General features: G+C 37.9%; 1 protein-coding gene across 24 annotated transcripts; it reads right to left on the bottom strand.

Moving 5' to 3' along the window:
- Positions 1-36: 36 nt before the first annotated feature.
- On the bottom strand, positions 37-25,205 carry znf740a (zinc finger protein 740a). Of its 24 annotated transcripts, none has more exons than XM_047346902.1 (21): positions 24,886-25,205; positions 22,213-22,375; positions 21,817-21,999; positions 21,257-21,403; positions 19,908-20,028; positions 19,591-19,674; positions 17,783-17,866; positions 16,465-16,548; positions 16,105-16,188; positions 14,651-14,734; positions 14,224-14,307; positions 13,527-13,610; positions 11,903-11,986; positions 11,477-11,560; positions 10,638-10,721; positions 10,129-10,212; positions 7,856-7,939; positions 7,384-7,467; positions 6,595-6,678; positions 6,078-6,196; positions 37-2,896 (listed from the first exon to the last, which is right to left on the bottom strand). In XM_047346902.1, the coding sequence occupies exons 2-21, from the start codon at positions 22,255-22,257 to the stop codon at positions 2,723-2,725; spliced, it is 1,965 nt and encodes a 654-aa protein (XP_047202858.1). In that variant the 5' UTR covers positions 22,258-22,375; positions 24,886-25,205; the 3' UTR covers positions 37-2,722. The 24 variants fall into 24 exon arrangements, with proteins under 24 accessions (XP_047202858.1, XP_047202859.1, XP_047202864.1 ...); XM_047346903.1 differs by lacking the exon at positions 24,886-25,205 and adding an exon at positions 24,576-24,720; XM_047346908.1 differs by lacking the exon at positions 19,591-19,674.
- Positions 25,206-25,692: the final 487 nt, after the last annotated feature.

The following is a 25,692-nucleotide window of genomic DNA, read 5'->3' on the forward strand; positions in this document are numbered from 1 at the left end:
ACCTTAATAAAAAAAAAAAACCCAAAAAGAAACAAGTCCTTTACAAATTCTTTATTTTAGCATAATAGTAAGAAGCTTCTCCTCTGATTTTCATACAGCTGAAACTAATTGGATCACAGGGGTACACATTAGTTAGCCCATTTTACAATAATCATTTTTTTTTAGGAAGTTATTCTTATGCACTCTTTTTCCTACACAAAATAATCAATAGAGATCCAATCTTAACTGAGGACCATAACTCTGCATGCAAGACTAATAAAGAAAACAACTAATCTGTGATAGCTACTGTTATGCTGTTGTTCATCTAATACCATTATCAGTATAATTTACTACAAATACCAGGGACTTTGTATAAGAAAAGCAAACATTTTCCTGTGATACTACATTATATAATGTCAAAATTACAGAACATACTGGGCTCCCAACTGTACTGATCCAAAGCATTCTGTTCGCCTTTTGTGTGAAGAAAAACTTTTGTCAAAACCTAAAATCTAAAACAGATTGAAGGAAAAAAATATCAGTTTTTTCATGTTTTTCCATTTCATTCCAGTGTACAATAAAAAGAAAAAAGGTCCTTAAAATAGTCATAAAATGTGAAGAGCTAATCCTTCCTTTGATCGGTCTGAACAAAACAAAATAAAAACCTCATAAAGGTCTGAGATGGAAGGACTCTATTGCATTTTAACAATGGAAATAATAATACTAAAAACAAGAAATGACAAACAGGTATTAACAAGCAACAACTACACATTGTATTGCCCTTTTGCATTTTCTTATATGTGCACACACCAGTGGAGTCCCTCCACAGGCTGGGAATAGTGTTTCAAAAGCAAATTACTACATTTTTAAACTTGGCCATTGTTTCTGCAACCATTTCATCCAAATCAAGTCACTTCAAACTGAACTCTTTCTCAGTGCACACTTCACTAGTTGCACTTTTTTTTTTTTACTTCCCAATTTCCTTACTACTCTGCCACTTACAATGAAGCAAATATGAATAAAGCCTTCCCATTTGGTTTATGGCTTCAATAGCATGTCATCCAGCTTGGTATAAAACAGGCTAAACAGGTTGCTTGTTCGCAACACTTCTCGGTCAATTGCTGACATTTCAGGAAGTACGACGCAACCAGGAGCTGCTCAGTTCAGCGGGGTTGAGATGTTCAACGAGCAGCAGCCTGGATTGAAAAGATATCCTCCCAAGTTCATGATATGTAGAAGAAACCTTGTTACTACGGCAGCATTTAGCACAATAACTCGTGTAATTTAAACTCACTTGAGGCTAAACCCCACGACATGATTCACTTTTATACACCGGTCACATATCTGAACGAAAAGGCTGTTTGTTGGAAGCTGCTGAGGACTACTGACCTCCCAGACGACAGAGCTCCCAGCACCTTCAGGACTATATGCTGTTAAAAAATTAGCAATAATAACGACCTAAAATATGCATTTCAATCAGAAAGATGAAGTCTGCTTTCTGAAGCCATCATTCTCCAGTAACAGAGTTTAGTATTTAAAAACAACACTAAAAGGCTGGTAAATGCATCTGTGCCACAGCCTTAAACACAGCAGAAAAATAAAGGCAACAAATAAAAATAATAAAGAAACATATTAAGGCCACAATATTTTGTATACTGCTGCTAATCTCACAATGTGACGATCTGTACAAACAGTGAGACTTGAAGAGGCTAACCTGCACCCGGTTTCGACCCAAACTCTGGGAGTGATATTTTTCTGACGCAGCACAGGAGATGTCCATATTTACACAAACACACAGGTGAATGGACAGTGATTGTGGAAGAAGTACGGTTTGCCGTCCTCAGTGAGAGAAGCCTCTGAAACTTGTAAGCAGACACAAAATTGATCTGGTTTACAAACATGGATTTAACCATTGTGTTTTTTTTTTTTTTTTTGGACAAACAGCTTCCCGCAGGACTCAACTCCAACAGCGATAACAGACTGTAATCAAACTAACCTCCCGTTTTACTCTTATTTTGGCCCATTTTGTGCATAAAAAAAGAACACTCAAGTCAAATCTGGAATAATACACATTTTCAATTATTTACACTGATTAAAACTGGGCCTTCCCTGCTGGTCAATAGAATTTAGTGCATCAAAACACCAAAAGTAGCCGACAATGCTTTCAGTAAAACCACATGATGAGCAGCAACACCTTGGCAAACTGTGGTCCCAAATGACACTGCCCAGGAGCTTCCATCTTCGACCTGGAGGCAAGACTCAGTTTTACCGATTGAACCTGAGTGACAATTCTTGAGTCAAAATGGGCCATTTAAGAGAAAAACAAATGACCAAGTAGCTCCAATACTATTTTTTCACCACTATTTTTGCAAATACATTGGAAAAAACAATATCCAGTTCCCTTCCCGAGTAGTACCACCAAATGCAGTTTGCTTGAACAATAAAAACCTTTTTTTTGGGGGGAACAAAAAATGTACAAAACAGGACCATTGACCACTGTTCATCACGAAAAAAAAAGTCTCACCGAAAATAAAAAAACAGGGAAGAAAAGGGAACACAGTGAAATGTAAGTAAAAAATAAAAAATAAAAAAAACCGCCCCACTGTCATTAATAATCCCAGGACTGGAGCTGAAAGAGCAGTCTGCGCTAAAACGTGGCGCCGCTCTGCACAGAGGCGAGAGGAGGAAACCCTGTGGCTTGTCCCATCTCCGCTGAAGTTATGGATCCTGGGAAAGCGTAATGTCAGACTGCTAGCCGTCCCGGAGGTGGATGCAGGGGGCTCCAGGTTGGGGGTGCAGGTGGGGGTTCCTGCTGATACGGGCGTGGTTCGCAGCACGGTTGGTTCTCTACTTTGGCTACGCTGCGACCCTGGCACAACCGCCGATGTCGCAGCAGCCGATCTGTGCGTGAAAAGTTCTTCAAGACAGAAAAGTGAATAATTAGATTTCGAGGGAAACTGATGGAGACCACCTGCCATGAATCTATCTTGCAGTAACACAGCACAAAAATTATTTTTGATAGTAATGATTTTCCAGGATAAGGATATCTTGAGGGTGGTCAAATATTTTTCAATGTTAAAAAAAATGTTTCTAAACTGTGTCCACTGTCCTCTGAACTGAACTTAGAAAATTGTATGTTTATAAACCAACAATTAGGACCGAATTTAACCCTCCTTGGTCTCTTGACAATTTACCATATTTTTCTACATCTGTTCATGTGTTTGAGCACACTGCATAGGATTTAGCCAGGTTTCTAGATCTTTTTTCCTCATTTCCTGGTAATGTTTCCCATTCCTATTAAAATATCATAGTTTATCGTTTCTTAGCAGGTCATAATCGTTTTTATGTACTGTTCATATTTGAGGTGGAGAAAATCAATTTTAGGACTGGGTATCGATTCAAATTTCAAGAATCAATTCAATTCCAATTCTCAAGATTCAGAATTGATTTTTTCGATCCGATCTCAAATTGGATTGCTGGTATTACATGACTGTTTAGTTATGCAACATATTGATAGTAGTATATTAACATTTAACAGGGAATTAATAAAGTAATGGTGGCTGTAAGGACCAAACCATCTCCCTGAATGTTGAGACAGTTGCTTTTACAAACATGCTGTGTTCAGCAAAATACCCAAATAAATCCAGGGTAAAAAACAGAGGATGTCAGAGATATCTACAGCTGCTATTTGGACACTAAACAGGTGCATTACTAAAATGACATAAAAAATTTACCTAAATAAATTCAAATAAGTTTCTGTTAAATACGAATGCACTTTTATTGTCATTTTCAATATAAATAAAAACAAAGATATTCTCAGCCAGGGTAAAGATAAACAAAATGCTAGTTGTTGGCTTCAAGGTAGAAGTTTATTGCATTGTATGTGAGTAAACAAGAAGGTACAGTACAGTTTACCATTTGGACAGGCATTCTTCGTGATGTCGCAACATGTGATTCCTGAGGTTGGTCATATTTCCACAATTTTACACTTCCCACTCGGCATGTCTTGAAATTCGCTTGGCTTTTGTCAAGCTCACCTTTGTCCTCAGCGTCTTTGAATCCAAAATATTGCCAGATAGAGGCTTCGAGTGTTTTGGCCGTTTTTTTCTGCTAGGGCTTGGCCAACATTACCCGAAGTGTCCGATGCCATGTTTAAACCTTATCACAACGCGCACCAACAGGAGTTGTTGTTGTTGCTCCTCTTCTTCCTGCATCATGGCGGTTGGCAAACAGCTTTGTGGTGCGTTACCACCACCTCCCGTGGTGGAGCCGGAAATGCTGGCTCACACATTTAAGTTCACAATGGAAAATGCACTTTCAAAAAAAATCCATCTTTGGTTATATGAATCAATTATTAGGAATTAATATGAGAATAGATTCAGAATTGGAAAATCTATTTTTTTAACACAACCCTAACACTCACCAACCCTGGTGGTGGACACTGACAGTAAGAGATGCAGTTGAACTGAAGGACTCCTGGGGGCTGGCTGGCTTGTGGGACTCCTGAGGCATCTGAAGGGTACCGTGAGATCAAGCATCTCGCTGTCAGGCGGTGGCAGATTCCATAATCTGACCTAGGAGGTGTTCGGTGAGGCCATGGGAAGAAAACCGTCTTGGGCCACTGGAGAAGGTAGCTGTGCTTCACCAACACCGTTTACAGTGGGGATGTGGGAGCTGGTGACCTAGATGGGGGACATTATCGGGAGACTGAGGACTCTGAGTTGGACTCGTTCACCACCCAGGCCAAAGTCACTAAGGTGGTCAAAAAGCTCCAAGATGGGAAGGCATTTGGGGGTGGATGAGATCCACCCTGAGTACCTCAAGTCTCTGGATGTTGTTGGGCTGCCATGGCTCTTCAACATCACGTGGCAGTAAGGGACAATGCCTCTGGACTGGCAGACCGGAGGGTGTGTTCCAACTAAAGGGCAATCACACTCGACAGTCTCCTCATGAAAAGTCTATGCCAGGGTACTGGAGAGGAGAGCCCGGCTGATAGTCGAAAGTTTGCTTCAGGAGGAGCAGTTGTGGTTTTCATCCCGCCCAAGAAACACTGGACCAGCTCTACCTCCTTTACAGGGTGCTTGAGGGTTCATTGGAGTTTTCACACAACTGGTCCTTTATTATTACGGGCCATCCGGTCTCTGTACTAGCAAAGCAGGAGTTTGGTTGGTATTGCTGGCATTAAGTCGGACCCATTTCCGGTGCGTGTTGGATCTCGGCAGGGCTGTCATTTGTCACCTTGTCACCTTTGTCACCCTGTTAGTAATTTTCATGGCAAGATTTCTAGACACAGCCAAGGGCCAGAGAGGGTCTAATCTGGGGATCAATGGATTTCATCTCTCCTTTTTGTGGATGATGTGTTCCTGCTAGCCCCCTCTAGCAAAGACTTACAGCATGCTCTTGGGTTGGTTCGCAGCAGAGTGCGATCAGTCCCACCAAGTCCGAGGCCATGGTTCTTGACCGTAAATGTGTTGTTTGCCCTCTTTGGGTTAGAGGGGAGTTCCTGCTTCAAGTTGAGGAGTTCAAGTATCTCTGTCTTGTTTATGAGTGAGGGGAGAATGCTGAGGACGCTGCGCCGGTTTTTCAGCGAAGCTCTCGATTCACCGGGTGGCCGGGCACTCCCTATGTGATTGGGTGAGGAGCTCGACCATCCAGGAGGAGCTTGGACCAAAGCTGCTGCTCCTCTACATCGAAAGGAGTCAGCTGAGGTGGCTCAAGCACCTGTTCTGGAAGTCCCTCTCAGGAGGTGTTCCAGGCACGTCCCACCAGGAGGAGGCACAGGGGACGGCCCAGGACACGCTGGAGAGACTATGCCTCTTGGCTGGCCTGGGAGCGCCTCTGGCTTCCCCCTGAGGAGGTGGAGGAGGTGTTTGGGGAGAAGGAAGTCTGGGCATCTCTGCTTAGACTGCTGCTACCGTGATCCGCTCTCTGATAAGCGGAAGACGACTAGTTGACAAGGATTTTTCTCTTTAAATCGGTAAATAATCAAAATAAATGAAATAAAAATATTAAAAGGCGCTTACATTAAACACATCCTACTTTAAAACACAATGAATTAAAACATTAACAGGCTTTGCTTCTAGCTCAGTCCAACATACCTGCTGGCACCTTTCGCACTGATAAGGCTTCTCCCCACTGTGAACACGCTTGTGTCTTTCAAGGTGGTAGCGCTGAATAAACCTCATATCACACATGTCACATGCAAATGGCTTCTCTCCTAAAAGAGCACACAAATACACAGTCAATGCATCAGTTTTACAGTCTTGAGTCAGCAAAAAGTGTGCAGTGTTCATTTATATTTCTTTAGAGAATAATGTCCAACACTTTTAAATCAGTTCAGGGGGAATAACGATCCTATCTCATTTCAAACAGAGTACTTCTAAATACTGCTTTTCTAAAAAGGCCTCGTCATCAACTCATTATGTGTAGATCAGAGTGGAATTTCTCAATTTCATGGCCCAGATCTAAGCAACACAGATGCCCCCAAAAACTGGAGCGAGTTTATTTTAGGCTGGTTCAACATCCCATCAAATGACTTAACAATCCAAACTCGAGTTTGTTCTTTATGCACCGGTGGTTTTCTCAGTAACAGGGGTACGGCAGAAGAACGCATACCCGTATGAGTGAGGCTGTGTCTCTCCAGGTGGTTACGCTGAATAAACCTCATGTCACACATGGAACAAGCAAACGGCTTCACCCCTACACACACAGAGCAATATATTAGCCCTACCACCCACAAGTGCAATAAATACAGGGTTTAAGCTCAAGCTAGCCCTGCAAAGTGAATTTATCCTACATAAGAATGTAATGTGCATTTTGTTGTTTGGAGATGAGCATTCATGCAACTGAGATGCCTAAGTTATATTTTAACATGGAACAACAGTACTGTGCAACAGTCTTGGGCCAATCCTCTTCTGTTTACATTCTGCTAAAAGTCAAGAAAAAAAACACAAATAATAATTAAAAAAAAGTGTTCATCTGTTATGGAATTTAGATAAATTCTCAAATGCTTTGCCTCTTCAAATTTTCCACACCTAGGATCCATGTCTGGACTTAGACCGGGCCAATCTAAGACGTGAGTATACTTTGACAAACAATTCCATTGTACCTGTGGCTCTACTGTATCTTTAGGGTCACTGTCCTGCTGGAAACCACAATCATAAGCCTTTTGGAGCCCCTAGCGGGTTGTCTTTTAGGATTGTATTTAGCTTAATCCAGCTTCCTATTAATTGTTGCCAGCTTCCCTCTTACTGCTGAAATAAAATCAAACCTCCTGCCATGATGCCACCACATGCTGAAGATGGGCATCCCTACACCATGACACATGCCGATTTTCCTTTTAAAGCAGAAGACTTTTGCACAGTACTGTAAACGATGCAAGAGGTCAGGTGCACTGAGGCGTACCAGTATGAGTGAGGCTGTGTCTCGCCAGATGGTAACGCTGAACAAACCTCATGTCACAAATGGTACAAGCAAAAGGTTTCACACCTAAACGCAGAGCATCAACACGTTAATTTCAGGGGTTTTACTTCATTGTTTCACAATCCATCAATCAGAAATGTACTTGAAACCTGTATTTACAATTGATGGGTTGCTAACCACTTTTCAATTGTTAAAATCACTCAAATTTGCCTAGAAAAGAAAGTATACTCTAAATTTGTTTGAATGCGAGTAAGTGTTTTTGTCAAATGATGTATCCACTTCTAAACACATCTCATGAGCTGATGATATATTCAGTCCTAGACTTGTTTTTAGATGTTACTTTTACACATAATGCACCATAGTTAAACAAAATTAATAGCCTGAGATAAGTCAAACTTCATTGTATATGAAAAAGCTTATTTTAGTGACATGGGTAAGGTGGGCGAACGCATACCCATATGAGTGAGGCTGTGTCTTGCCAGGTGGTAGCGTTGAAAAAACCTCTTGTCACACATGGTGCAAGCATAAGGTTTCACACCTAAATGCAAAGTAGCAATATTACTAATATATCACTTCAGCTCTCATTTCCATTCTTTAACAGAAATATCCAAATTATTGGTTATTAACCACACATTTTCCTAGTCATGCAACACAGAAAATGAATAAATAAGTAATAATAATATAGACATACACGTTTCAAATATTAACTTTAGGGCACACTAATCAGCAAGACAAAAACTAAAGGACTCACCACTGTATCTACTTTACAAGTTAATAAAAGTCATTTTTTATGATCTTAAGAGTTATAATTACAACTTGAAGGCACCAGAATCACTGCTGTGTTTTGTTATTAGCTTATTTACTAAAACGGCAGTTCAAACGTCTCAGCAGAGGTAAATATTTTGCTCAGTACAGTTTACTTGTTGAAGGTTATTCAATGGTGACTGTATCGGCTAAAGTGATGGAACAAGGCCAAACTCAGCCAAAACAAGCCATTTCTATCAACTATAGAGATCCAAAAAGCTGAAACAGGAGTTTAACAAGCATTTTTATCTTATTTAATGGATACTAGGTTTAAGATGCCAAATGTTTCAAAGTTGGTTTTGCTAAATTACCTCATTATCAATTTTAAAAGGAATGTATGACTCCAGTAGGGATGGGCAATCTGGTGTTGTTTACAATACAACGAGAAACAAATGACAGTGATAAGATTTAGTTATCCTGAGTAAACAGTCTGATTATGTTTTAGGTTGGAATGATTCAAATTTATCCTTTTGCTGTTCAAACTATTTTATCCACTGGTGGTTCCATTTACGGGTATCTACATTCATATGAACTTTTTTATAAATTTTTTTGTGACTGTGGTTTTTGCTAGGCTTTTACCTCTCAACACAGATTTTAGCCCCTTCAGATTTCTCTTTAAGAACAGGAAGCAGATTTAAGGACTTCCTTGAATGAGCAGTCATGATTTATATTTGGAACAGAGGCAACGTTATTCCATGTGCGACAGATCAGGGCTTGACAAATAAAAAAACATTTATATGGAGTGGATTTATTAAACTGTCTTTAGTGTCTTATATAAGGAATATGAACAGTTAGCATTAGTAGCTGTGTGTGTGTGTGTGTGTATTCCCTGAGGAATACCTCAACTCTGACATTTCTAAATGCTTGCCAACATTTTTAAACCCCGACAGGTTTCATAACAGGCTAAAAGCCTTCCTGTTATCCGGCAAAAGTCTTGTTCTCTCACAGCCTGAATTTACCTCAGAAAAACTAGTTTCCCTTTAAACGTCGTCTTACATCTCTGTGCTTCATCAGACTTCATTTTAAAACACGTAATGATACTAAAAATAGCTCATTTTAAGTCTTCCTCCAACAGTAACAAGTTCCACAGGTGGTTGTTGGTAGAACTGGTGGTGCTTATTTGTGGTACATTCACAGAACTGAGTAAGATTGGATTTTAGCCTTTCTGACTGATGGAGCACGGCAGATCAAGGTTAAGATCATCTGATTCTGGTCACAAGGCAATTTCTCGGTGCATCTCTAGCAATCACAGTGTGAAATAAACATACTAAGAGAAAAACATATTTACAGCAACAGATTGTCATCTGATTTGGTTAACTTGTGTCGAGTACAACTGACATTTATGACCTAACTAAACTCTGTTACACGCCGCTTAGCCAAACTCAGCTGTGTTTTAAATTAAAAGGTAAAAGAAACCTCCACCACTGAAGCAACAGGCACTCTTGCTACATGTACGTAGGTTTATGAAGCGCAGAACAGCAATGTACAGAATGTGCCTAATAGATTATATGATCTGTACTTTGGCAAATGAACGCGTAATCTTTTACGATCTGATATTGTCAAATTGCCCACCCTGAGCTCAACAACAGCATCAATAAATGATGCATCTCCAATGTTTGAAGGTTGATGTTGTACTGTAGTAAAACGGCCCATTTGATAATGGCTTAATTTGCTTTTCAGAGCAATTAGTTCTTGTAGCACTTATACTGCACAGACTAAAGGATTTATATGGAAATATCTGCAAAATTGAATCTTTGCAACTTATTATCATTTCTATCATCGTTGTAATAAATACCACAAAATATTGTCAAACCGACCATATCACCCATCCCTAAAATCTGGCCACAACACTGATACTGATTAAATGGAGACCACATAACAGTGTCGTGTACATTGTGAAAGGGCGAGTGCACTGAGGCGTACCAGTATGAGTGAGGCTGTGTCTTGCCAGGTGGTAACGCTGGACAAACCTCATGTCACACATGGTACAAGCAAAAGGTTTCACACCTAAACGTAGAGCATTAAAATATTATATACAAAACTGTATGGGTTTGTGTTCACAATCCATCAATAAGCAAAACACTTTAAGCAGATAATCAAAATTGATGGGTTGTTAACCACAGTAATTAGTGAGGCTTTTTTGTGTTTTTATTTCACAAAAATAGGACATGACTTTATTAAAGAACATATCAAACTATGTGAACCAATTCAAATCCACAATTTAACACATCACATGAGCTGATGATGTTGCAGTCCTGCATCCTGTCATCTATAAAGGTTTGCTTTAATGTTACATTCCTACATAGTATAGATCAAAATGTCCTAGTCAGAATGAGAGCATATAGATAACTACCTAAGACTGCAGGGTGAACATCTAACAAAACAAAAACATTTCGATCTTTGTGACATGGGTAAGGTGGGCGAACGCATACCCATATGAGTGAGGCTGTGTCTCGCCAGGTGGTAGCGTTGAAAAAACCTCTTGTCACACATGGTGCAAGCATAAGGTTTCACACCTAAATGCAAAGTAGCAATATTATATCACTTTGCCTCATTTTAACTTGTTTAAATCTATAATAAAAATGTACGTTATTGGTTATTAACCACACAAAATGCCTTAAAGTTCCCAAAAAAAAAAAAAAAAAAAAAACAATCAGTAAAATACTCTATACTTACTAATACTATCCAATTTTAACAGGCCTTTGTTAACATTATAATTACAGGGTTCCTGCACATTTGTCATGAAAGAAAATCCATGTTTTCCAGACTACACTTTCAAGAGTTCTCAGTCCTTTATGTTCATTACAAAATATGAAATACTAGTTAGCTCCCTACATATTTACACAGTAGGTAGGCTTTAAATATGAAACATAAAACAGAAACATGAAGGAAGAAAGGAATAAAAAGGAAAGAATGGCTGGAAAAAAGGGAAAAAGAAATGACACAAGCACATAAAATTATTTTACAATGCTAAGGAAGGAAGGACACAAAAAAGTAAACACAAGAACACAAATAAGAACGAAAGGGAGGAAAAAAATGAATGAATGAATCAATGGTATCAATTAGATAATAAGATAAGTATTAATATCTGAAAATATGGAATAATATTTTTCCATATTCGTATTTTCTTTTCACATACTTATCCAGACCTGGAAAATACAGAAACTGAATTCCAGACTTTGTAGGAGCCCTGTAATTAACACGTCGTTGAGATGTGAATAAAAATAAAATATGCACTCTAACATCTGACTGACGGTGGACAGACCCATACCCGTATGAGTGAGGCTGTGTCTCGCCAGGTGGTAACGTTGAAAAAACTTCATGTCACACATGGTGCAAGCATAAGGTTTCACACCTAAACGCAGAGCATCGAGAAAAATTATTTTTGTTCCTCTGCAACAAAGAACAAAAAAAAACTAAGTCCTGGTGACAGAAATGAGCCAAGATGGGCTAAATTATTAACTGTGGTTAATAACCAATGTCATAACCTTAATGTAACTAACAAGTTTACAACATGATTGTTTTAAATGACAAAGTGGGGTGTCCTAAATCCACTCTTACAACACAAGAACTGTGTGTACAATCTAGTGGAAATTAAACCATCTGAAACTGTGAATGAATGCAGATGTAACAGACTAGATCAAGCATATAACAGCATCCTAATCTTGTGACAGGTTTATGATTGGCAGAGGCATACCCATATGAGTGAGGCTGTGTCTCGCCAGGTGGTAGCGCTGAAAAAACCTCTTGTCACACATGGTGCAAGCGTACGGCTTCACCCCTATACACACAAAGTATGAGCTTTAGCATAAAAAAAACTCAACTGCCAAAAATGATCAATGATAAACTTTACTAATTCCTTTAGTAAAGTTTGGCTGCACTTATCAGCGCTTGGTTTGAACTGGAAATTGCAGCTTGCTTCACAAACCTACTATCCAAATTGAAAACTTTTCCACATCCCTGTGACTGCTACTAGTCTTGGGCTCTCGTGGTGTACGAGCCATCTTCTACTCAGATGGTCAAATCAATTTGTTTCAAAACAAAAAAAGGTTGGGTGGGGCCCTTATGAATGACCAGATGAGCAACTGAGGCCTGAATTTCCACAGGGGCTCCTTCCAACTAGCACAACAGTTTTTCATCTAACGCCAAATAAACGCTGAGAGTGATCATATTTCCAACAAATCCAAAAAGGATCTCCTAATTAGATTTGTCAAACTAAATCACGCTGATAGCAGTAGACAATTTTAGGCAGTTGGCAAACAACTGTTTTCAACATCACATCATCGGTTGTGCTTTCAAAAAGAGACATTAAAAGAAACTTCTGAAAGTCAACTTCATTCCTTTATTGCATTTAAACTCTGTAAAGTCCAACTCACAAAACAAAATAAAGACGTGACACATATTTACAAACATAATTACGTATGCAGAACAGTAGATATGTTGTTTCCTGACCATAACTTTGAATGTGAAATGACACAATGACAAAGTTGTACAGGTATCCAGCTAATTTAGTTTTTGTTTTTTTCCAAGGAAACCAAAGCGTTACCCATAAATTAAGGCCCGTTCTGAGCACAGTTCTAACCCGATATGGCCACGCACAGCGCTTCCTTTATGTGTGCGGTTGCTGAACGTGCAAAATTTACATCTTCCAATTCGTGCCCTAAAATACATATCTCATTCCTGTTTTAAAAAATGGACATGACTCAAAATCTATTGTTACTTGAAAAACATGCAAGCCTCTAATTGGAACTATGGTACTCATCTGGCCAAGCTAATAACTTACGTGTAAAATCGAACCACTAACAACTGATCACAGTTTATCTTTTATCTAACTTTGTGGACAGCTATTTATTGTTTTACTGTGCAATTTAGATGGATTTGCTATTAAATCTAAAAAGATGTAGTACAAATGTTTATTAAAACCCTTATGACTTTCTGAAAGTCCTTGGTAAAAGATTATTGTATTAAAATAAAATAGCATTCATTAAAAAAAAAAAAAGCGTTGCAAAATTTCTATCGGGAAGAATGTATCGACTAAACCAAGATATTTCAAGCTGCAGTGATGTAATGCCAGCTAAAAAGCCTGATTTCCACTTGCTTCATGATTGTCATGTCATTTCATAAACAAAGCATGGGGAAAACTGTTCTAACTCACTGACGATTTGTAAGGATGCTCCATGAATAATTAGCAGCTGCCAGTATAGTAATAGCAAGCATTACAAACTCGAGTTTGAAGCAGCCATTCAACCATTAATGTGCACTGCATGCACGACTGAAGCCAGGAAGCGACCGGACAGAGGTCAACATAAATAAGGGCATACCTGTATGAGTGAGGCTGTGTCTCTCCAGCTGGTAACGTTGAATAAATCTCATGTCACACATGGTACAAGCATACGGCTTCACCCCTAAAACACGACAAAACAATAGGTATTCAACGTCAACACAGGGAAAAAAAAACATTTCCATTAATAGAAATAACTTTTAATATCATGCTCTAATAATAATAAGAAGAAGAAAAAGAAGATGTTAGAGACATTACACTAACAAAGGCTAGAAAGAGCAGTGTAGTTGAAGGTCATTAATATCGGTCGCTCTACTAAACAAAACTGTTCATAGTTTTAAGCAATTTGCTTTTGTTTTAAGCTGAAGCTTTTCCCACAAACAGGCCAAAAATTTTACACTTTAACTAAATCCTCAGAGAACCATTATTTTACTGATCGTCTTTATAACTGCACTTCGTATTCCTCGTAGTGTAATGTGTCTCTCGTTTAAAAAGCAACAGTCAACAATGTGCATGCAAAAGTGCCATTACAGTGTTAAAGTTCAAGGTAACAGAATCACTTCTTCTGTGGACAGCTTTCCAACAAAGCCTAAAGCTGCTCTTAAACAGCAGAAAATGATTTATTGACAGTGGTAAAATTAAAGTATGGAAAAGGGATTATGAATGTAACACTAAAGGGTTGTTTTTTTTGTTTTTTTATGGGAAAACTTTTACAGTGAAAAATTAATTAATCATACCGGTATGAGTGAGGGTGTGTCTTGCCAAATGGTAACGCTGGAAGAACCTCATGTCACACATGGAGCAAGCGTATGGCTTCACCCCTAAATGTATACAGTACCAGATTTTAGAGAGAAAACAAATCTAATGGACACAAAAGTATGATTTCACATACACTAATTCTATTTTACAAAGACTCATTAAACTTCTATGCCAGCTAATTCTGTACAGACTGTGTCAAAATTTAACATAGCTGGCAAATAAACAGAAGACATGATAAACTGTATTAGCATCTTCAGCTTAATGTTTCACCATCTAGAACCAAAATCAAATAAACAAGAAAAAAAAAAAAAGTTTAGTTCTCCCATACAGATGACCCATACCATCAACAGAAAGTATCTATAACACCTAACACTGGCGAGAAAGAGGGATAAATAAAACTTCTACCCGTGTGGGTGAGAGTGTGTCTTGCCAGGTGGTATCTCTGGAAAAATCTCATGTCACACATGGAGCAAGCATATGGCTTCACCCCTGCACACACAAAGCAAAGTTTCTTTTGTAAAAACAACAGAAAGGACTCAACAAGACACTATCAGCTACTCCTCATTAAATTAGAATATCTTTGAAAAAAAAGTTATTTACTTATGGTAATTCAATCCAAATGCTGAACTCAAGAAATTTATAATGAAAACATCACACAGTGTGGTTGTTTCTGGTGATTTGATGATTATGGTTTAGTGCCAATGAAAGAAAAATCAGTTTCTCAGAAAATCAGACAATTAATATAGAAATGTTTTGTTTATCCCACGGTATGGCTCACACATTCATGGAGGAGACACTTGTCTACTGGATAGTTATTGACCCGTGGACTGTATCCAAGCAAAATAATGGAAAGTTAAGTGGAAAGAAAAAAAAACTGCAGCCTTGAGAGAACTGGGAAGCAAAGCCAATGCAACAGTTTGGGTAAGATTCACAAGGCGCAGACTACAACTGGGGTCAGAGGTTCAATAACCACCATATATAGGTGTACCAAGGACATGGGCTTGAAATGTCACATTGGATGATATTAAGCCACTCCTGCACCAGAGACTATTTCAGAAGTGTCTTACCTGGGTTAAGGAGGAAAAGGACTAGGCTGCTACTCAGTAGATCCAAATCCTCTTTTTCAGACTACAGTACAATTTTGCATTTAGACATAAAAGTCCAACAGTTTGGAATTACACAGTAAATAATGCAAATAGTAGTCCCCAAGTATTGCTTGCATGCACTGTACAGTACAGACGTACTCTTTTGTGGGCAATATTTCTGTATTTAAACCATTTTTTATTGGTCTTTTATTGGTGAATAATTATAATTTTCTGAGAAACTGAATTCTAGGTTTTCATTACCTGAAAGCAATAACTATCAAAATGAAAAAGAAATAGACTTGGTAAGTATCGCTGTGTGATAAATCTATATTTTGGAATTGAATCACTAAAATAAAAATGATCTTTTCAATTGTATAATAATTTATTGAGATGCACCTGTATATTATGTATCCAGACATGCCAAGCTCAACCAGAAGTGAGACAGGATACACATTCAACTAACATTTTCTAATCTGTCAACATTCATAAAACATGGATCTTGATTAAAATGTTTTCTGTAACCTAAAGTTCTTACAGTGAAAAGGGTCTTTTCCACCTAGTCAGAAATATATAACCATCAGCAAGGTGAAATATTAACTGCAATGTTTAGCTGTTAAAGATGCTGCCTTCAAGGACTAAGGCAAACACCCAGAGGTACTTCTTACATACGTTAACAGTTAAGGCACCTTGATGCTAATAAATATTTCGTGTTGTATACAACTAATTAATTTGGGTATTTGGGCACTGATGAAGAAAAGAAGGGTGAAACTATACCCGTGTGAGTGAGGCTGTGTCGTGCCAAGTGGTGGCGTTGGAAAAATCTCATATCACACATGGAGCAAGCGTATGGCTTCACCCCTACACATATAAAAGTATGTAAATATTCACTCTAAACAAAAAAAAAAAGCCTTGAACATTTGATAATAAACTGTTCCCTTAGGGAGGCTACTTTTCAGTTATAGGCAGTGTTCACATAGTTACATTAACAGAAAAAAAATGCTAAGTTTGAACTTTACAAATCTATTACATGTCTGGATACATCTACATGCTCCTGAAAATGCACATTTTCTTGCTATGTGAAATCTGCTAAATCTTTGCCTTAGGCGGGAACATCTGGAGTGAGCAGACGCATACCGGTATGAGTGAGGGTGTGTCTTGCCAGATGGTAACGTTGGAAGAACCTCATGTCACACATGGAGCAAGCGTACGGCTTCACCCCTACATACACAGATTATCAACAAATTAGCTGCGACGTTACTTTGGGATTAAAGGGAATTCTTAACCAGTTTGGGAGGATCAAATAGGCCTTCATTTCACGTTTTAAGTTAATTTAAAGGCTGTATAAGGATTATCAATTTTCAAATAGGATGGGAATACATCACAAAACAGAAACAGCAATGAGGGTTGTTTTAACAATACATAGATGCTCGTAGGTGGCAAAAGCTACATTGCCAAGACATGTCAGGGTCAGGCTACCTGAAGAAGAAATATTACTCTCATGCGCACCAATTTGTTAAAAATACAAAAAAAAACAACATTAATTTTAAGTGTAGAAATTTTAAAGAGGGTTTTTCGAAGCCAGGCCTTCCTCAGATTTGAACTGTCACAGACAAGAGCTCTCTTCCTCCAGGTTTCTTCAAACTGGTCTCACAGGGTTTTAGGTCTAGTTAAAACAAATGTAAATGTCATCCCATGGTTCTAATCAAAGAGATTTGTCTAAAAGCCCGTCATCGCTTGTCTGAAACCTCTTATTCTGAACATTTAGAAACTAAGAGTCTAAATAGATCTTTTTAGGAAAAAAAAAACCAAACAGGATCCATTTTAAATTGCCTGTCTATTGGGCCTTGGGTCTAATTTTACCCCAAGTCCACTTTTGATTGGCTAATCAGTCAGTGCCTTGTGCCTTCATGCTGTTCCCACCAATGTGTCCTGAAATAAAGATTTTCAAATGTGCCTGTTGTTATGCTGATAGCTCCAACTACTGTTTTTATTTCTATAGGTCCATATTTACAAATTGTCAGTGTGTGGGAAAAGGCCTGAATAAGAAAAAAAAATAAAAATAAAAAATTTGAAAACGAGAAATAAATATCTGTAAAATTTCTCCAACTAAACAATATTTACAAAAATATTCTTCTCAGTCTTTACACGGTTAGAATAACTATTACACAGGACATTAAAGTCATTTTATGATGAACAGTTTTAATTAATTTTACAAGCAGATCTTTTTAGCTTTTAGTAACAAGGGCCGGACCTAACAAACAAGTTTTTTTCTGTTTTTTTTTTTTTTTACCCCAAATCAAATCCTACAGCCTGTGTTTTCCTTTCAGCCTGTGTGTTTATCTCCATGCAAGTCAACCTTGCCTACATAACAAAAAAAAATAAAAAATCCACTGACTTTAGAGTCTACCCAATCACACTAAACAAAAACTGGGTACGGTAAAAGAACGCATACCCGTATGAGTGAGTCTGTGTCTCTCCAGGTGGTAACGCTGGAAAAACCTCATGTCACACATGGAACAAGCAAACGGCTTCACCCCTACACACACAGAGCATACAAGTATTAGGCTAGTCAGTCTGATAAGTAGGGAATAACTCAAAAATAAGAAATGTGGAACGTGCATATGGGAAAAGACAGATGCAGTGTTGGCAAAAAGAAAAAAACTGTAAATAATGTCAACTACGTCAAAGTGGATTGGTAGATAAGGCCAAGGTTAGTAAAGCATTTAATTTCTTACTGTGAATACCTTAGCAGCAATAATGGACTTAGAAAAATTAAGTAGAAGGTTGACTTAGGCAAAGTGTCTTTAATAATTAATTTTATGGAAACATTTCTCAATTTTTATTGTACGCAATCAAATGTTAAGAATATAGTGTTTGATCACCATGCAGATGCTGTCAACACAAACCGAAGACTATATATAGGGATAAAAAGGGATGCATTTACATCATTTGTGCTGCCTGTGTTTTAATAGCTTAAAATATGCACACTGGGTCCACAAGTAAGAGTCCATTGCCAAGTCCACTATCAAAAAGCCTTCTCTACAAAACCTATTCACCTGTTAAAGCACAGAAGGGTAAATATTTATATAACGACATACTGTAGAATAAATATGGTCAGATATGTAACATTGTGTTAGTGATTGAACATCTACACAGACAGAAATCCAAGTTGTTTTTAACTGGTCTGGTCATATCCTTAAAGACAGCAAAGATGCAGAGTCTGCTCTGCAAAAATGTACAGAAAGTTCTGCTGGAGTTCAACATCAGAGGACGTTCTGAACAAAATGGTCCAAATTAAGACAAGTTACACTTTACTTATAAGTAATTTTGTAAGCACAGTTGCACTACTGAATGTAACTACTGTGGTAAAGTAGCATTTTTATAATTGGTGTAATATTCGTTTCTGTGAAGCACCAAATGCATTCAGTTATAAACTTATAACCAAAAAGATGAACTTTTAAACATGTTTATTGTCACGTATAATCGCAATATATTCCACAAAGGATACATTTTATGTCCATATCATCTCTGGTACAAATAATTGTTGCTTTCTGTTTTAAACAAAAGCAATTAAATGATGTTACGCATCTTTGTTTTAAATTTTTGTGTAAGTGCCATGATACCAGTAATTTCACTGAAGGTTATCAGACCGTGACAACCTGATACCAGCCTGCGCCTAACATTAGATAACAGATTATTGCACAACCAAGTAAGGTAAAAAGGTAAAAATTGTAAATTGCAAGGTAAAAAGTTCAAAATGAATACACTTCTGTATAAAAATAAAAACTGCACTGTTTATTATTTAAAAACAACTGACAAGTATCTACACAGAGAAAGAAGCTGCATTTGTAAAGTCTCAACAGAAAGCAGTTTCTGCTTACAGCAGATCTGCCTCTGCTCTTCAAGAAACTTTCTTCAATCTTCAAATAAATTGATACAACAATGAAAACTCCAATAAAGTTTCACATTTCTACAACTATACCTGCGTATATACATTTCAAAAAGTCAAAGCTATTCAAAAACACTACAAGAAATTCACGTGCAGAGTTTTTAATAATGGACTCTGGACTACCGGACCACAATGGCTTAAGTTCATCGTTTTCTGATAGTGGGACAAATAAAAAGATTGTGGTGGCTGGCTTTGTTGGAAATTACTGTCCACAGACAAAAATGAATCGTCAGCATCTGTCCCTTGATTTATGTGAACGACTACATGCGTAGTCAGATTTATGTAAAATGGGTACGGCTGAGGACGCATACCCGTGTGAATGAGGCTGTGTCTCTCCAGGTGGTAACGCTGAATAAACCTCATGTCACATACGGCACAAGCATACGGCTTCTCCCCTAAACCGAAGAGCACCAGTTTTAGTTCAAGTCCCCCACAGATACCAGTTAGCTGTGAGGCAATGCTATTACCAAACAAGGCTTTAAGCAGGCCACTGGAAAAGCTTACAGCTACTGCACACTTCTAGACTCAGTCCAACTTAAGCATTTAAGGCCTCTTTTAACATTTGACTTAAATATTCAGGAAATATAAGCTGTTCTGGCTTCAAAGAGAAGTCAAGCGTTTACCATACCTGTATGAATAAGGATATGTCTCTTTAGGTGATATCCACTTCTAAATGCTCCGTAACAGTGATCACAAATAAAGTTTTTCTGTACTTTGGACGCTGGACCATTTTCATCTCCACCAGTGCCCTACGAAAGTAGATAAAAAAAACACCTTAAATGGAGGCTTTACAGTATAAAGCATATATTGAAGATATAGTAAACTGTAATGCAAACATACAGATGCATTTCAATAAAGTAAGTATGACATAGAAGTTCAGTTGTTTCAAGAATTCAATTCAAATTTTACATTCATTATATAGATTCAATACACACCAACTGATATATTGAATGTGTTTGCTCATTTTGATGATTATGAGCTACTAAAAACCTGAAATTCTGTTCCTCATAAAATCTGAAATCAGACACTATGGCCTTGATTTCCAAGTTAAATGCAAAAATGTATGTTCATATTTGAAGAGGACTTTGGACCACTTCTGATGTCTGGTTCAATAGTGACATAACAAGGAATGCAACAATTGTAGACAATGTCCTGGATGCAGACATTTTTTCCTTCCACTCAACTTTCCATTAATATGGTTGGATATAGGACTCTGAACATCTAGCTTCTTTATGAATGAGCTTTTGTGGCTTCCTCTTCTTGTTGAAGGTGTTAATGTGTGTTGGATACACATCATGTCATCAGTTTCCCCCCTGATTGTGTAGACTATGATATTTCCATTTGAAAAAAAAAAAGTTTTTTTATGTATTGGTCTTACATAATATTGTAAAAAAACTGGTTGGGTTTTCATGAGCTGTGAACCTTTATCAAAATTGCCAGAAATAAATGCTGTATCACTGTGTAATGAATCTTTACAGTTTCTCTTTTTGAACTGAATTAATAAGACGCCCCTTTAATCAGAAACTGAGTAAGACCTATAATGTAACTACTAATCCACAATAACAAATTAAATGTTTTATTCTACATCAACACAAAATTACTTTGGAAACAAAGAATTTTTACTTTGTCTCTATGTGCAATTTAAGTTTTGATTGAAAAATCTACCAAATTATGTCAGATGGCCTACTGAGTACTACTGCTCCCTGTTTTGTTCACAACTGCAGTCATTGTGCTCCACTTCAATCCCCTCCCCCCCTCCTCTCCAGAGAACCTTCGCCGACCCCCTCCACATCTTTCCTGTGCTCCTCCCCCCACCCCCACACAAACAAAATGTGCACCCTTGGATGATCCAAGGCAGCCACACATCAGTCGAGTGAAATGCTGAACACAGTACATGCACAAGGAGCTGAATGCACATTCATGAAAAAAAAAAAAAAGACAATTTGCCAAAAATTGCAACAATCCAACTTTACGGACCTTCCCTCCCCTTCCTTCTTGTTCTCTCACTTTACAGGGCATTACTGATTTCCTGTTCTTTTTTTTCTGCTGCATGTCTTCGTTGGTCCTCATGTCCTTCTCATCCAGCAAGCGGGGAGCTTGAAATTCACCTTCCTTCCGGATAAGCTACGGAGCAGGAGAAAGTTAATTGTTTCCCATTATCCCACCTTACTCATTTTAATGCTGTAAATAGAGGTTCTGAACATGACCAAAACCATGACCCTTTATTATACAGAATTGTCTGTCGCAGCTACCTGCAGAAATAAACTGTATATAGGAAACAACATATTTTTCCCCATCATATTGACCGGCTTTATAAGCACTAATAATGTAGACCTGCCTTTTGTCAGTCTGATTCTTTTCGTGAAAAATCTAAATTATACAACAAGAGTAACAAAACTACTTAGAACTGCATTCACTAAGACTGTTGCTTCAGAATTGCATAAAATGAATAGAAGCAAAAGGTTTCCAGTCTTCACACTATTAAAAGCCTAGCAAATTAACCCCCATTTCTCCATATTTCCCATGTGAGTCCTAACCAGGGGTGGACAGCTCATTCCAGAAGGGAGGATCATATGGCTCTGTGGAGCACGGTCGGGTCCTTCTCTCTGAGGTGGTGCGTGGCCGAGCGGAGCCATCATTTTTTTAGGCGGAGCAGCCATTGTGCTGGCCTGCATCAGGGCCATGCTGGAGAGGACAGCTTCGCAGCCAAGCAGCCCCGCCTGCATGAGAGGGGAATAAAAAAAACAGCGAGCAACACTTTACAAACTATATCAGGCCATTTAAAATATGCTGCAATTTGAAATGAATTGCATCTAAGAAAGTAGAGTCAGTTTAGCGGCATCTGTCAAGCTATTTGTCAACGACAACATCCTGAGTGACACAAGGCTGTAAGTAAAATTATTTGTAACCACGTTGGTGTTGTCAAAACAAACCCATTTCATATGGTCGCGGACTGAGCTGCTGGGCAGATGTGACATTGCTGTGGTATATGTGGGCGCAGGGACAGGGGTGGGGACAAGGTCATCCAGAGATCCGTCAGTCAGGATGGTCGGGCTGGTGGGAAGCCACACCCACCTCACTCATCTAGTACTAAAACTGAGGAAGAGGAGGATGTAGATGAAACAGACAGACATAAAATTACGACTGCTACATTGGTTGCCTTTAGGGACACATAATACAAAGCAAGTTAATGTATACAGATGCTTTTTTTTTTCTTTAGACAAAAGGATTAAGGTAATGAATATATATTTTAACAAGAACAGCACTCACTGTAGCCAATACTGCATTTTATCCTCCCTAATACTCAAAAACTAGAATTACCCACAAGGTAAAATATGCTAGTTTCAGTCCTTAGTAGTTATTATGTTTTGTAAGAGGTTTAACCTGTGAATTAAACTGGCACATTACAGAAGGAGCTAAAACTAAACACAGTATCTATTTCAATGATGATTGAGAAGGAAAGAAATCCTAAAATAAATATTAAAATGTGCAATTCAGAATATAAAAAACTAAAAGGACAGCTAATTTGAGAGAAAAACAGTTTAACTAAAAGACAAACTAAATTTCTTAAATCCCAAATAATTTGAATCAATCAAATCACGGTGTGAGCAGCCAATGACTATTGTAGCTTTGTTTTAGGTAAATAAATGTTGCAGCTAACACCTTATAGGTTATACCATGCATCGAACCTTTCTTTCATTTCTGTTAGCAGGGTACAATAGTCAAATTTTGGGATGACTAAATAATGTTTGATTTACACAAAGTATATTTCTTCTTTGTGTTTTCCATCAAGCCACCAGATTGTTAAACTATTTACTGAAACTCACCAGATGTTAAAACAAGCTCTTCTAACTACCTCAAGCTTGTGTTTCCATTAAAAAAGTAAATAATTTATAGTTTAATAAAAAAAAAAAAAAAAGAAAACTCAAGTTAATTCAGTTAGAAATGATGAAGGATAATTCTGCCTTCAAACAAAATGACATTTATCACATGTTACAGTAGGGAATGTGATTTTTGTTGATTGTACAAAAGGTTTATTATTATGTGATTGAGTCTAAACAGTTTTAAATTTTTTGTTTTCAACATACAACTCTTGAGATTTTTGGCAACACATCTTGTGTTAATAGGTTACGCTATCATCTTGTCTTTTGTTACAAGGCAGATTGTTGTATGTAGTGGTTTTTAACTGTAAAACTTTATTCTACAGTGAGCTCAAATGAATATAGCATGGTAACTGACTGTCTGAATAAAACCATTACTGCAAGTAAATTAACAGATATTTATATTAACCAGTAAGAAGTTTATCATTCATCAAAGCTCATTTGCTGTTTTATGGAAATATCTAAAAATGTTTTCTAAATCAAGCCATTTTTTTATTTTTTATAATTTTGGGTTGTTGTTTTTTTTTCCAGTTTAAAGGATAAAGTGGTAGACATAAATTACACCAGAATTTAAGTCTTGAAATGAGGCAACGGTCTTAACTTGTAAAGTCAATAAATCATCTTTGCTTCATCATTCAATGCTCTCAGGTGAAATTATTTGTTTTAGCAAACCACTCTCTTACGCCGATAACATAGGTACTTTTACACAGCGTTTTGGGTTGGACGTCGAACTTTGAAAATGTGTTATTGGCTTTATAATATTACTGTTTTGAGTACAATATTAGCCTCTAATTAAAAAGCTAGTTAAATACTACTCGACTAAATTATTTGGTGTCCTTGTTGTATTGAATTATGTTTAGGATTGTTCTTATTAAATAAATAAACAAGACGAAAACAAGATATTTAGACAATTAAAATACTGTGAAGACATCCGATTTTAAACTGAAACATGAGGAAGATTTTAGGTTTTATTATATTAGTTTGGTGATGAGACTAGCTTATGTTTATCATGCGAAAAGTCGCCACAATGCTTTCAAATTGGTTGACTAACATTAACGAGCTAACGTTGGTACAACCAAAGGAAAAACTAACAGACCGCTACAGCTAATGCTAATTTAGTAAGTCTAAAAAAGTACTACATTTTGTTTGTTGCTGTTTTATCAGTTGAAAGCTAAAGAACGAACCTAACTAAATGCTGAATTTATTTTAAATGTCCTCTTGCAACACAGGCTGTAGTGGCCTTCGTCTTCCCTCTGAACCGAACGTTAGTTTGGCTGCTGTTGGAGCAGCTAGCTAACAGCAGCTAGCTGCTCGGTGGCGCCCTCGCCCACTATAACATTAAAGGCTAAAAATCGAACACATTTTCAGCCGACCTTTACATTGTTTTGATACAACTGTTTAGCCGGATTATATACCTCACACGCTGGTTTCTTGGTGTTTTCCCCCGTTAGACTACTAAAACAGAAAAAACAAGCTCAACTGGTTCCAGACGAGTCTGGGCTATAAAGACATTCGTGATGGCCGTCGTTATGAGTGCCTCCCCCTCCCGACCATTAAGCTAACATTTGTTAGCATCCCAGCACTGGCTAACACTGACGCTGTAACAATGTATAACCCCATTTACTACCTTCTCTGAGTACATGTGTTCCAAAACGAGCAACGAGACATCAAAACGCATGTATAACATTACACGAGCACTTAGAAATATACTATTTTTCTACGTACCAGCTTTGCTCACCGACGTTTTCTGTACCGTCTAGTTTACAAACACAGGAAACGCCACAGGATGTAGCCCACTCCCCCACACAGCAACAGCAGCAAACCCTCCTTAGCCGAAGAGAAAAGGCTCATCTTCTTCGAGCACCCCGAGAAGCCAGAGCTGCGATCAAACTGAAACAGCAAAGAAGACTGTTAGTCCATTATTATTCCTGATCTGGAGACGCCCACTACCGCGTTAACGTTGATAAATGTTGCTGGGGGTCTTTATGGCCTCTCTCTCAGCTCGCTGTAGATTCAGACCACGTCTGAAGAGGCGCAGATGAAAAAGAGGGAGTGAGCTCTTAAAATGACAGAGAACAGGGACATATGGACAAACACTCTGTTTATGCAGCCCTGTTAGGCTGAGACATATATAAATATATATAAATATATAATCTTCTGTCATTGGAAAGCCCGTTTATTTCCCTTTAAATTGTGCCACATTGTAACGAAAATTTATTTGTGGGTTGCATCCACATCCACGCTTGTGACATAAGAGTGGCGGTAATGGATTGCCACTAGTTAAGGAACTTTATTTTGATATCTCTGCATTCAGATCACAGCCATTGATGACAAGCTTTGTTTTTCCAGTGAATGAGATGCTGCCACACACTTCCTCTAACAAAAGCCATTTGGCATTGGCAGAGAGGATTAGGTATGCCATTCACGGGCACACAACCAGCATTCTCAACTTCCTTTCCTTATAAATCTAAACCCATTTAAAGGGAACTAAACAGGCTTTGAAACAGTATAAGATTTATTGCCAAAGATTAT

This window comes from Girardinichthys multiradiatus, chromosome 20 (genome assembly GCF_021462225.1).
Source record: "Girardinichthys multiradiatus isolate DD_20200921_A chromosome 20, DD_fGirMul_XY1, whole genome shotgun sequence".
Lineage (NCBI taxonomy): Eukaryota > Metazoa > Chordata > Actinopteri > Cyprinodontiformes > Goodeidae > Girardinichthys > Girardinichthys multiradiatus.

What these genes read in the sequence shown, in the direction of transcription:
- znf740a (XM_047346902.1), bottom strand. Translation starts at nt 22,257, where the DNA reads ATGTCACATCTGCCCAGCAGCTCAGTCCGCGACCATATGAAATGG. An exon ending in GAATGAGCTGTCCACCCCTG is followed by an intron (nt 21,404 to 21,816) that starts GTTAGGACTCAC and finishes CCTGCTCCGTAG; the next exon opens with CTTATCCGGAAGGAAGGTGA. An exon ending in ACACAGCCTCATTCACACGG is followed by an intron (nt 17,867 to 19,590) that starts GTATGCGTCCTC and finishes CTGTGTGTGTAG; the next exon opens with GGGTGAAGCCGTTTGCTTGT.